Below are 12848 nucleotides of genomic sequence, written 5' to 3' on the forward strand. Positions count from 1 at the left end.
AGAATTCTCAAAAAAAGTTCGTACCTTATTTTCGGATTCATCGCTTGTTCTTTTGCTTCGGTAATTCTAATTTCAGTATTGTTTTATTCGTTTCGTTAGTATTAGTTCTTGCTAGCTAGAATTCCAAACCGTAGTTACAGTTTTATGCGAATTTATTCATTTAATTATTTCAATTTGCAATCCGTTATGCTTATTATCAAATTAGTTCTTGCTATTTGCGTACATATGTCTAGCTAAACACCCCGTGCTAAGATGTAGGGGATCTATAACATAGATGACATTAGAGTAGGTGACCCCGAATTAGGGCTTGGTCGATCGACTAGGGTAGCTGGTCGATCGACCGACTTCGTGTCTGATTAGCACCGTTTGATTCGTTAAGTGCAGTATATAACAATGAGACCGAGAGGAGACTTGTTAGATGCTTAGTTTTGACCTACCCGTAGATCGAGAGATACACTACAACAATTTACACCTTTAACGGCATTTATCTAGTGGCAATAAATAAAAATGCCACCTTTATTATACTTAAGTGGCATTTAATCAGACAAAAGATATAAACGCCGCCTTGCTTCTTTTTTTGCCCAGCGCGCGCTTATAGCCTTTTTACCGCTCTTTATTTTTAGATAACTTATTTCACTAAAAAAAAACCCTCAAAAAATTATCCCTCTCAAATACAAAAATACGCATAAACCCTAGCTTCTGACTGATCGGTGCTTTCATCTGGTATGCTCTTCTCTTCTTCCTCTTTTTTTAATCATCAATTATTCTATCTTCCTATCTAATTGATTTGAACAGTTTTCTGATTATTTGTCAATATGTTAGATTTCATTTGTTACACTTCAATTTTTTTGTCAATTTTACACCAATAATTACTTGTTTTAGTTTTCTTGGAGTGATTTAATTTGTTTTATACCTGTTTGTTTTTTTAGTCTTGAATTTATACCATAGTTTGACCTAGTTTTCATTTGGATGATGATTTACACATAGAAAGTTGAAAATGTGCAAGAAAGAGGGATATGACGGCAGTGATGGTTGATTAATTCCCCTATTTTCCTAACTCTATTTTGGTAGCAAGGGATAGTTGTTGATAGGACGACAGGGGATGGGTTGCCTAGGATGTGTCCATATTCCTAACTATTGTCATATGTGCGGATTAAATATATGAAGTTCATGTCTCCCGTCTTTCATCGTATATTTTAAATTTCCCATATATTTTATACTACTTACCAAAGGTAAAGGATGGGCACAGTAGAGTAGAAGCACAAACACCGATACATTTTCCCGTCTTTCAGTTTTTTTTATCTTAACTACACTAGCTACTCTAACTCAAGTAGCAACGAGATGACTTTCTTTAGACAAATTCTAATTTAAGACATAATTATCCGTCTTAAGCTTAAGATGAGCGAAAGAATAGTGAATAGGGGATAACAAAATGTTTGTCATATATATGTAAGTGGGTGTATATTTGACTCATTTTAATCTTAAAACGTATGTACCCGTCTTAAGAGAGACTTCCTGCTTATTTTTTATGAAACCATGTCGTGTCATAAACATAGTGTTCTTCCTGTAGTGGTCCAATAAATGGTTAGTAGTTTATTAGAATTAAATGTTGGAAATACTCACAAAGTTGTTAAGATGCACTTCCTGTTTTGTTTATCACAAATTCTCACTTGTGACGGACACTATTCGTCACAAGTGAGTGACAGGTACCGTTTCCTCTCACAAAATGCCCATTGAGCGGTGAGTGGCAAGCACATGGAGGGTGCCCCACCTTGTCCCCTCTCCCTTTTTATGAGAGGTCACAAGCTTGTGACGGGATTAGCTCGTCACAAGCAAGGCTAGCTATTTGTTTATAGCTTCATATAGTAAAACTAGTAAATAACTTCTAAGGTAACACTTAACAGATTGGAAATAAATGTTAGCCCTGTTGAATTCAATTGTGAATATAATAATAAACCGCACTTCTGCCACTGCTTTCAATATCAGTGCAACAAAAGATGCATAAGAAATATGACTTTTATGAAGCATGAACTCCTAGTAAGAGTGAAATGTAACACACAGCTGCACAAGTAAATAAAAAATCTGAAATCATGTTTTTAATTTGATGAACTTGATTGTCTGGACATTTTGTCATATGTATGTGAGTGTTTATTTGACGTATTTTAATATTAAGACGAATATAACCATCTTAAGAGAGACTTACTGCTTATTTATTACGAAATCATGTCGTGCCATAAGAGTGCTATAAGTAAGAGGATGTATGCATATGTTTTCTCTTCTTTTTTTTGCATTATATTGTGTTTTTAGCTGTATTAAGTGTGTTTGTAGTCGTATTATGTGTCCACGCACAAATTGATAAAATATAATTTGAAATATTGGTTTACTCTGTTTGATACTGTACTTGTTTAAGGCGTCAAAAATTGAAGTGATTTAATTTGCTTAAAACTTGTTTAAACATCATAATTAAACACGGTCAATCATTTGTTGTCTTCTTACTAAAGTCAGTGCATCATACAACCTTGGTGTACGCTCTTCAACCCAAAAATTTATGTAAAAATATCATGAAATCGATAAGTCAACCATTATATGTATATACTGACCAGTGACCACACTTTTTTAAGGCCATACAAAATTAATTAATATAGTTTGACCTTGTTTATTATGATGCTTTAAACAGTATGCTGTTTTAAAGACTGGTGTATCAGTCTTACGAATATGACGGGTCAAATTACCTTGCTTTTGAATAATTTATGTTATGCTATCAGGATCATGGTTAGTAGAAATCGCAAATGGATTGCTAGTGAAAATCGGTATGAGTATTTAAGTAGGGTTTCTAATTTTTTGAATTTTGCCTTTAGCAAAGATAAGGATGGGAAGGTCCCTTGTCCATGTACCAAATGTTTAAATCGCTTTACATTAGACAAGGTACATATGTATGATCACCTTGTGATAAACAGAATTATGGTAGATTATGATGTTTGGTACTGTCATGGTGAATCAATGTGTAGCAAAGTTTCTGAGATAAACACACAAACTATTGATGCGTCTGACGATTTTTGACTGTGTAATTGTTCAAATTAACTAAATTACTGTTTTCTGCCATATTTTTCTAGGTACTTAAAAACCTTGAAGTCTTATGTTCGAAATCAGGCTCGGCCAGAAGGTTCTATTGCAAAGGCTTACCTTGCTGATGAGTGTCTCATCTTCTGCTCAAGATATCTAAAAGGAGTAGAGCCAAAAAGTTATCCTCGTAATAATGCTGATAATGTAGAAGTAGACATCGATGAAGAAGGGCAATGTTTGTTTCCTTCCGAAGGTAGACCATATGGAAGTATACTTGGATTTAGAATGGAAGAAAAAATGTGGATGCAAGCACATCGTTATGTGTTGTTCAACTCTGATGATACAAATCTTAATTCTTTAAAGAAGTAAGTAAATCTACTTTTTTTTAGCAAACATATGTCTTAACACTAATAAGTTATATGATAATTTTTTTCTCCTAATGTTAGGGATCATATGGCACATATTAGTAGAATAACTCGTCGAAAACGCTTATCACAACGTGAAAAACAGAAGCTTCATAGTGAAGGTTTAGTGAGTGGCTAAGGGATTATGTATGTGCTATAAACCAATATTAGTTTTAACATAATTCTGAGCATATTATTTGGTTAGATTTAATGTCTTATATTTTTTATTTTAACTTCGTAGGTTAATGATCCTAGTAATGGGGAAGATCATCGACTTAGCGCTGACATTAAGACCCTTGCAAGAGGCCCAAATTTTATTGCAAGAAGGTTTCAAGCATTTGATGTAAAAAATGGATTTCAGTTTAGAAGTAAAGGGTATGAGCAGGATAAGACAACTCAAAATAGTGGGTTAATGGTTGTTGCAGAAACACAGAGCTATGCTAGCTCTAATGACTCGCGTACCATACTTGGAGAAGTGACTTACTTTGGGCGTGTTAATGACATTTTCGAGTTGGACTATTACAGAAAGTTTAAGGTTGTGTTGCTGGGATGTGAGTGGGTGGATGTAGTAAGTGGAAGAGGCATAAAAATAGACAGATTAGGTTGCACACTAGTTAGCTTTCAGCATCTTATACACACTGGAGATCGTCTAACTGATGATCCCTTTGTTTTTCCGTCGCAAGTCCAACAAGTTATTTTCGTTGAGGATGGTATAGAGCCACAATGGTGTGTTCCAATTCCCATGAAACGCAGGGATACGTTTGACATAGGGGAGGATGACTATCACGATGTTGGATTGTTTATGAATAATGATTCTGATATGGTTGACGTGAAAGTTGATTTAGATGTTGAAATGGATGAGTCTTCAACATCTAACTTTGAAGGCTTGTATGTAAATGATGACCAAATGGAAGATGGAGATGACGAAGATGAAAATGATCTTAATTAAATGATGGCCAAATGGAAGCTGAAACTGATTTAGTTATGAAGATTTTGAACTCTAAAATGCATTTTATCATTTCTTACTGCCAAGAACTTCTTTTAAAGTGATATCCGACATGCGTTCTAGATTATAATCTAAATGTGTTTGCTGTTTTTATTCTTTTGTTTCCATTTACATGTACATCTCTTCTGATATCAATGTGTGGTGATTTTTTTCTAATCTGTTTCTTGTTTCAAATATGTCTAGCGGTTTTCCTCCGTGATGGTATTGAACTGTCTTGACAAGACGTGACATTTCAGTGCGTATAAGCTGACAGTTTTGCGTATATTACTATCTATTTGATTCAGGTGTTTCACAACAATTTCAATGGTGACAAAACGACCTCATACCGTAAATGTCCAAACTGTTGGTGATGATAATGGTGAAGGATTTTTTGTAGACACGACTCTTGAAGGTGAAAATGTTGAAGGTAAAAGGACTCTTTCTTTACTATCAATTTAGTTGTTATATTGTTTTGAACGGTAAGAGCAGCAAACTGAAAGTTACTAAAAGTAGCATTCTCTATTTTTTTAAAATACTTTAGTCTTGTTGAAGTCCTTTTATCATGTAACTTAAATTTGTTTTCTCCCTTTTTTATCTTTCTAGAGCATTCTCAATCTGTAAATACTAAGCGTAGGGGACCAACTATGATGGCCAATATCAAGAATTTACCTAAGAACCAAAGGGTAACGGTTGATTGGAATTGATATTGGCAGCCACTAGGGGGTGAACGATCTCAGCTCGCCCATTTCATTGGTACAATGGCGCGGAACCCTTCCTTATGCTCTTTGAGTTATCCCCCTGATTGGAGACTAGTTCCACAAGCGAAAAAGAACGAACTTCTTCGAATAGTGAAGGTGACCAATGGTTTTATTAGTTATTATTTAGAAATGACTTCTACAGCAAAACTTTATTAATCCAAATTCTCCTAATTGCCTATATTGGTTTTATTGTTTCAAATTTTACAGTCAAAGTATAATATTCCAAATGCTCAAGCTGAGAAGTATGTGCTGTAATCAATGGGAAGAAAATGGAGTAATTTCAAGGCTGAACTTAAAAATGACTTCTACGAACCAAATCGTGGAAATGTAAGCAATGTGTTGAATGCTAAACCTAGTAATGTACCACAAGATCAATGGATTTCATTAGTTACTTATTGGACCTCAACAAAAGGAAAGGTATTATTTGAACGTCTAGCTTTTTTATTTTTTTTTTACGAAGGTTGTATTGGTACTGCAACATTAATGAGTTATGGTTCTGCCATTTTTTTCTTTTTCAGAACTGATATTGTATACCAAGTTGCAAAAGCATTATGTTAAACTTCTCAACTTTTTGCCAATACTAAAGGGGCATAAATTGTATAGTTGGTTCTAATAGCCTATAGTTAGTCTTCTAAAATTTCCAGCTTAAAACGTTTGTTAAAATGCACAGGAACGCAGTATTAGAAATAGACAGAGTCGTGAGTGCCAAGTTATGGCACACACTGCTAGATCGAAAAGTTTTGCATGTGTGATTGAAGAACAGGTTTGTGATTTTTTCTTACAGTCATAGTTTATTAACTTAGAGCGTATATTTCCATAATAGAGGTCATTTGCCATATGAATTTATGAATTTATTTTTTCACCAGACTGTAGATGGTGTACCTCCATCCCGAGCTCATGTGTTCTTGGAAACTCATAAGGACTGAAAGACTGAACCTGCTCCAATGGATGAAAAATAAAAGCAAGCTGTGGTGAGAACCATGCCGAACTCTTAATTTAATTAACAGCATGTTTAACTAGATATATATTTTGGTCTAATCTGTGTGAACCTTGGTCTGATTGTAAACTTTTTTGGTCTTATTTGTCTGAGAACCATGGTGAACTCTGTGAATTTGGTCTGATATGTGTAATTTTTTGGTCTGATTGTGTGAGTATGTTTGAGTAGATAAGAATTTTGGTCTGATTATAAACTTTTTTGGTTGCTTTCAGGAAATGATCAATCAGAAACTAAATGAAATGCCAAACAATAAAGAGGTCACAAATGGAGCCGTTGCTTGGGATGGCAATATATACTCTCAGGTGATCAATGAAATTATAGGCCTCGAGAGAAAGGGTCGAGTTCGTGGCCTTGGTAAAGGTTCGTCATCTCTTCCATCTACAACTTGCAATGCTAACAGTGGGGGATTTGATGGCGATCACACTTTATGTAACGAAAAAATCCAGTTGTTGGAGTGTGAGGTGAAGAAAGTGAATGATAAATGTCTCAATATACAAGAGGACAGTATCGAAATGCAAAGAAAAATGCAAGAGGAGTTAACCATGCTAAAAGAGGCCTTATTTGGTAGAGATATCCTTGGTCACAGTACATAGTCGTCGCTATCTTTGGGTTCCTTTGCCCAGGTACGAAGGTTGGATTATAGCTAAAGATGCATGGCATTTTCTTTTTGACAAGCCTTTGGTGTGGTCGAAGCTGCGCTGTGAGATCGAGACTCAAAATTGATGCTTTTGTGGACGTTCTAATAGCTAAAATTTAAACTTTAGCAATTTTGAATTTTGGATGATCATACCAATATAGGTTTAGACTCTGTCTTTTGATTAGGTGTTCTGAATTGAGTTGATACTCAAGTTGTAATGACAAATTTTACTTTTAATATTATATGCTATTATTTTATAGATTTTGTCCTTTTTTTGAGTTGCTACATTTTATTTTATATATAAAAGAAATGCCAAAAAGCAAAAAAAGCTTTAAAATTTTTAAAAAAATGTCACGTGTAGTTGCCCAAAAAAAAAAAGTCACGTGTATAAGGGAAAAAAGGGCGGATCTCGAATTTTGTATAAAAGGATTAGAAGGCGTTTATGCATATATATACCAGCATATAAATAAATGCCAGTAGAAGGTTTTAGCGACATTGGATCTGGCGACGTTTGATCAAATGCCGCTAAAGATATGCATTGTTGTAGTGATAGGGGAGGGCATTAATTAATGAATTGAGACGACTAAATTGCTGAGATCGACAGATAATGTAATTTAGGCTTTAGGAATCACTAATCAGGTCGAGAGCAAGCATTAGTGAGACCTAGAGACTGGTAGCATAGGCTGAAAGGAGCTACTAGTTAACTTGGACCGAGAGGACTTGTTTTACCCATCCTACGCTATTGTATTTCGGACTTACTTAGGATTGTGTGCCATCGCAGCTATAGTGAACTGACCGACTTAACATTTCTTTTATCATTGTTCACATCCTTTATTACTTTTATTTGCTTATTTAGTTTATTTTATTAGATTTAGATTTAATTGACATCAAAACCCCCTCAAACTGTTACCTTTAGACTAAAATTAAAAGCAACTATTATCTCCCTACCTCCCTGCAGATCGACCCTTACTACTGCTTGCTAGTTGTAGTTCGGAATTTATAAATATTATTTTTGGTACTCACTTCGACAGGTATCAGTTGTTGTTTTTGTTGTTGTTATTGTTGTTGTTGTTGTTGTTGTTGTTGTTGTTGTTGTTGTTGTTGTTGTTGTTGTTGTTGTTGTTTTTGTTGTTATGGTTGTTGTTATTATCGTTGTATTTTACAGTTGTTGATTGTATTCTATCATTATTGTATAATTTAGGTGGTGGATTCGGAGAAGAGCGCTTCTAGTTGATCCAATATTTCTTTGTCGCGGAGTTTGCTATTAAGGTAGGGATACCCTACTCATCCTTTATATTGTTTAAGTTCTCAAATTAATTGTGTAATTTTATATCGTATGAAGAGGAAGAATGCAGTATACAAGTTCTTAGCAAGCTTGTATATCAACAAGTAGTAGGGTTGTCGATAAACAGCCAGTGTTCGGTCAATTGACAGGTATCTTGTGGTTGATCGATGGTCAGTGGTAGTCGATCGACGGCTTGTTTATTCATGGTTGTTGTTTAATTCTCCACTTGACGGTTAATTATTACACATTTGTTTGTGTTATATTTTTTGCATACAACAAGTAGTATGTTGTATTGTTTATATTTGAGGCACGGTGACCAGGGATGTAATACCCGTCCTTTTAGGGATCCTTTGACCAGCGTTGACTTACCTTGGGAGTGGGAATAGTCTTAGAAGTAAGTGCTGAAGTCATCTGGGTTGCGCATTAAGAGTGGTACTCGATAGAGTAGGGGCTACTCGATCGAGTAGTTAGGGCACTCGATCGAGTAGGGGGCTACTCGATCGAGTATGTTGGGTACTCGATCGAGTACCCAGTTTTCAGCGAGGGTTTTATATCGCGTTTTGTTAAATCCGCATATCACTTCCGCCACTTTCCTCCTATCCTTCAGTCGCCTCTTTCCCTTCCCTTCACCTCAAAACCTCCATGGAAACCTTTGTGAAGATCCTTGTGCCTTAGGAGAGCGTCTCTTGAGTTGGGTAGCGGTCTTTTGCTGAGTTTCTCCCTATAGGTATGTCATTATCATCATCCGTGTTCTTGTTCTTCATAGTTAGGGTTTGCTTGTTAGTAATCTAGAATTGTATTCTGGTTATAGGCGTTGCTTGATCGCCGGACATGTTATCCGTCGGCATGGATTGGCTGCGATGGCTTAAAGGTAGGTTCGCCTACTCAGTTTCTGTAGATGGTCTAGTGTGTCGGATGTTGTGGCTGTGTTGTGTTTGGTTGTTTGCTATAATAATTGTATCGTGATGGTTGTGATCATTGTTGATAGTTCGCGAGGCGTGGCCTCGGCTGAGTGGGGTCACTTGCGGGAGTGGCTTCACGCCCTAGTTTCGCCCTCCGTGGAACCCGCCACGGGAGGGGATGTGCACATTAATGGACAGGGTTGTCGCTCGATTTGATGAGCGGGGATTTGGTGGGTACGGCTGCGGTCCCCCACTGGCAGGATTGGTCCAGTGGACAGTCAGTGACTGAGAATGGCGGGACTATTGTGTTTGTGTGTATGAGTCTGCTAGCATCATATTGTGTTGATAGTGGTAGTCGTCTTTGTTGCGTCATATCTCAGTACTGACCTTGTTTGGTTGTTTGTTTGTTATGTGTCTGTCGTGATCCCTTATGGTGAGCAGTCGGTCTTAGCAGGTGTTGATGTTGGGGTTAGCTGAAGTCCGGGCGGGAATGAGTCTTCACGAGATTCGATAGTCGTAGCAAGTAGTCTCAGAGTTGTATCTTTTATATAACTTGTTGGTTTAAATCACTTGTAATACAATATTATAGTTCTTTTATTGACGTTTGATTATTACTTTCCTCGGGTAACCGAGATGGTAACGCCCTTATATGCTAAGGAAGGCTTAGTTAAGGCTCCTTTGAATATGGGGGTGTTACAAAGTGGTATCAGAGCGACGATTTTGGAACCTGTAACAAATGAACGTAATGAACGTAGGGAGTCTAATAAAATGAACCTGGTGTACGTGTAATGGGAGCCCAGCTGATGCAAGGTTTTGGGTGAGTAGGCGCCCTCATTTCAAAATCTTGGCCCCATGACACTTAAGCCAGTCACATGGGATGGGAATGTGGAGTCCGTGTGTCTATGTGTGCTATGTATGTTAATTGTGCCGGAGCTACCTCCGGTTAAGTCTTTGTTAGAATTAATAGGGGTGTGTTAGTGATATATCAGGCCGTGTATGGTAATTGTTGATGAGATTATTGAGTTCTTTGAATGATTAGTGAGCTTATATGATAGCTATGAGATATGTGACGAAATTATACGTCATGGAGATGTGTGAAAATGTGAAATCGAATGTTGTAACATGAATAGTGAACACGTAGGTGTTTGCCATAAATTAATGATGACGGAAGTTGTAAGTGAGTTTATAGATCCTACCGCGATGACTACAACGATAATTATAGTATGGATGAGTAATAATCCGAATCACGGCATATGGTAATGTGTATATGCTTTGCTAATTAGTTAAAATTTTTCCGCTGCGTAATATTTGATTTATGCAAAATAGATTGCTTAGGATAGAATGTAAGACATGATTGAATAAGTGGTTTGCAAAGTATATAATTATGTGATAAGTGAAAGGAAGAATTAATGTTAATTATACGTTTCAATTTGAAGTAAACACGAGTTTAGTAATAACATGTAAAGTACGTCTGAGTGTATTGTGATATCGGGATTATGTTTAGGAATGATTCGAGTTGGGCAATTGGTGTGGCGTGATGTAATGCATGCTTTACTAGTTGAGATGGTGCGTAGTAATGGTAATGCGTGAGCAAGTACGATAATTAGTGTCGAATTCCGAACTTAGTTTGGACTCGACACGTGGTGTTATTTTGCAGGTATTCTCGACTTACTCCCTACTTTTGACCGAGTACTTAACTATGCTTGACCGAGTGCGGGTGTTACTAGACCGAGTAGACCTCACTCGATCCATTAGGAAGCCATAATATCGGGATGTGGGAAAATTTCCGCAGATACTCGATGATTTAGCTCCTACTCGATCGAGTAGGGTGGTACTCGATCGAGTACCCCACCACTCGATCGAGTAGGTTATTGTCAAATAATCCTACGGGTTTTCCTAAAACCCCTAATCTTTCTACTTCTTCCTCTTATTCCCTATATTTCGAAACACCAAGGTTCCTCCTAAATTCTTATTCCCTCTCAAATCTTCTCATATTCTTGGGGATTAGTGGTGATTCTTGGGTTAATTTCCTTGCTTAATTTCGTTTCTTTACTTTGTTAATCAATCAAGGTATGCTATTCTTCCTCATTTACATGATTTATTGTTTTGAATGTGTTAGGGGAGTGAAATAACCTGAAATTCCGATTATTATGATCGATTTGGTGCTTTTAATTGTTGAAACATGATTCACATGCCTTCTTTCCATATTTGTTGGTGACTAATTGCTGTAAATTAGATTAGAAATTGCTAAGTTTGAAATCGAAATTTCTAGGGTTTCCAAAAAAATTGAAATTGATTTTTGGTTGTTTTACAATGGATAGTTGGTAGAATTGAGCCTTAAGCATTGTTTATATCGTGTTGTAAGATAGATTTTGATGGTTTTACCCTTAGAAAGTTGCCTTAAAACTCCGTCTTAAAAGTGCCTCAAATGGAAATTCGTGATTTATAATTGAAAAATTGATGTTGTAATTGACAGTATAAGCATGAGTTGAACTTCAATATGATAATAGAAACGATGATTGATGAATATATGCCAAAACTGCCTCACCAGAAGACCGTCCGAAACTTTCGTTGAGTTGTTGTTCATGATAGTGAAGGATGATAGTGATATGTTCTAAGCTAGTCTTGACCATGAACTAGTAAGGATGACTCACATGTTATTAGAAGTGTGTTTGGAACAACATTTAGAAGCATGCTAGGATATTCGAATTTGTTGAACACATGTAATCACCATGATAATTTCTTTCACAACTATGGATTTTGAGTAGTAATAACCTGCGCTTACATGTCAAATTTTGGAAACTACTGGTGAATGTGTGTACTTAGTTTCATGTTCAAAGCTAACAGGCGTAAATTATGTGCTTCACATGTTGAAAGTTGTCGATAAATTGGTATGCCTAGCTGAGTATATCGAATTCGAATTACATGAAATAAATGCTTGAATGTTTATGCAAGTTGTTAAACCTATGCCTAAAGCGAGATGCCGAGATCGAACCTTGGAACCCGCCAAAGTAAGCGGGGAGGGGTAACCCACCCGAGACGGAGAGGGGGAGTGGACTGTGGTACCCGCATCCCCGAATACCCTACAGTTGTTTTTTGTTGACTTCAAGCAAAGGGAGCATTTTGTAGCCTTACAAAAACGCAAAATGAGACCTACAAAGTGTATAGACACCACTGTGTTAGAGGAGTTGGAGATAGAGACGGATGTCCGTCACATATTCGAGACCTTGGGTTTTACGGGTTTGTATAGGCTGAGGAAGCATACTTACCCTTTTCTTACCTTGGAGTTCATGAGCTCTTTTAACTATGACCCAACGGGTCAGACTGTTGAGTTTAGATTGATGAATACCGGTTTTCTGTTGACCATGGATTTGTTTGCCTCTCACCTTGGGTTGGCCAAGCCTCCCAAGGATTCCATAACTGATATTCCAGCTGAGTGCGGCGTCTGCCGCCTAATTCCTTGCTTGACTGGGAAGCAAGCTCCCACCTCGAGCAACATGCTGATTAATGACGTTCAACATATTACCTTGAGAGTCTTTCTCCGTTCCCTTTCGAACCTCCTCTATGACAGAAAAGGATATCGATGGCCGAATAATCATGAGGTCTTACTTCTGATGTCGTACCTCAACCCGGAGCGGGCCAGGAAAGTGGTCTTTAATGCTCCTTCCATAGTTTGTCTTTGCCCTTGCCTTGATGGCTTCTTCCCCTTCCCGCACGAGTTGTGGTGCTATTGCCACTCGGTTAGCTGAAAAGCTAACCTCCTTTGAGGCTTCTTCGGCGTACGTGCCTCTAGCTACCCCAGTGCCTACCATGGATC

At 37.1% G+C, this 12848-nt stretch overlaps 1 protein-coding gene across 1 annotated transcript; it reads left to right on the forward strand.

Moving 5' to 3' along the window:
- The first annotated feature begins 567 nt into the window (after positions 1-567).
- On the forward strand, positions 568-7103 carry LOC141633861 (uncharacterized). Its single transcript, XM_074446234.1, has 9 exons — positions 568-723; positions 3114-3428; positions 3510-3614; positions 3709-4879; positions 5056-5306; positions 5418-5627; positions 5881-5973; positions 6077-6181; positions 6420-7103. The coding sequence occupies exons 6-8, from the start codon at positions 5469-5471 to the stop codon at positions 6134-6136; spliced, it is 312 nt and encodes a 103-aa protein (XP_074302335.1). The 5' UTR covers positions 568-723; positions 3114-3428; positions 3510-3614; positions 3709-4879; positions 5056-5306; positions 5418-5468; the 3' UTR covers positions 6137-6181; positions 6420-7103.
- The last annotated feature ends 5745 nt before the right edge of the window (positions 7104-12848 follow it).

The sequence above is a fragment of the Silene latifolia genome, chromosome Y, assembly GCF_048544455.1.
Source record: "Silene latifolia isolate original U9 population chromosome Y, ASM4854445v1, whole genome shotgun sequence".
NCBI classification, from domain to species: Eukaryota; Viridiplantae; Streptophyta; class Magnoliopsida; order Caryophyllales; family Caryophyllaceae; genus Silene; species Silene latifolia.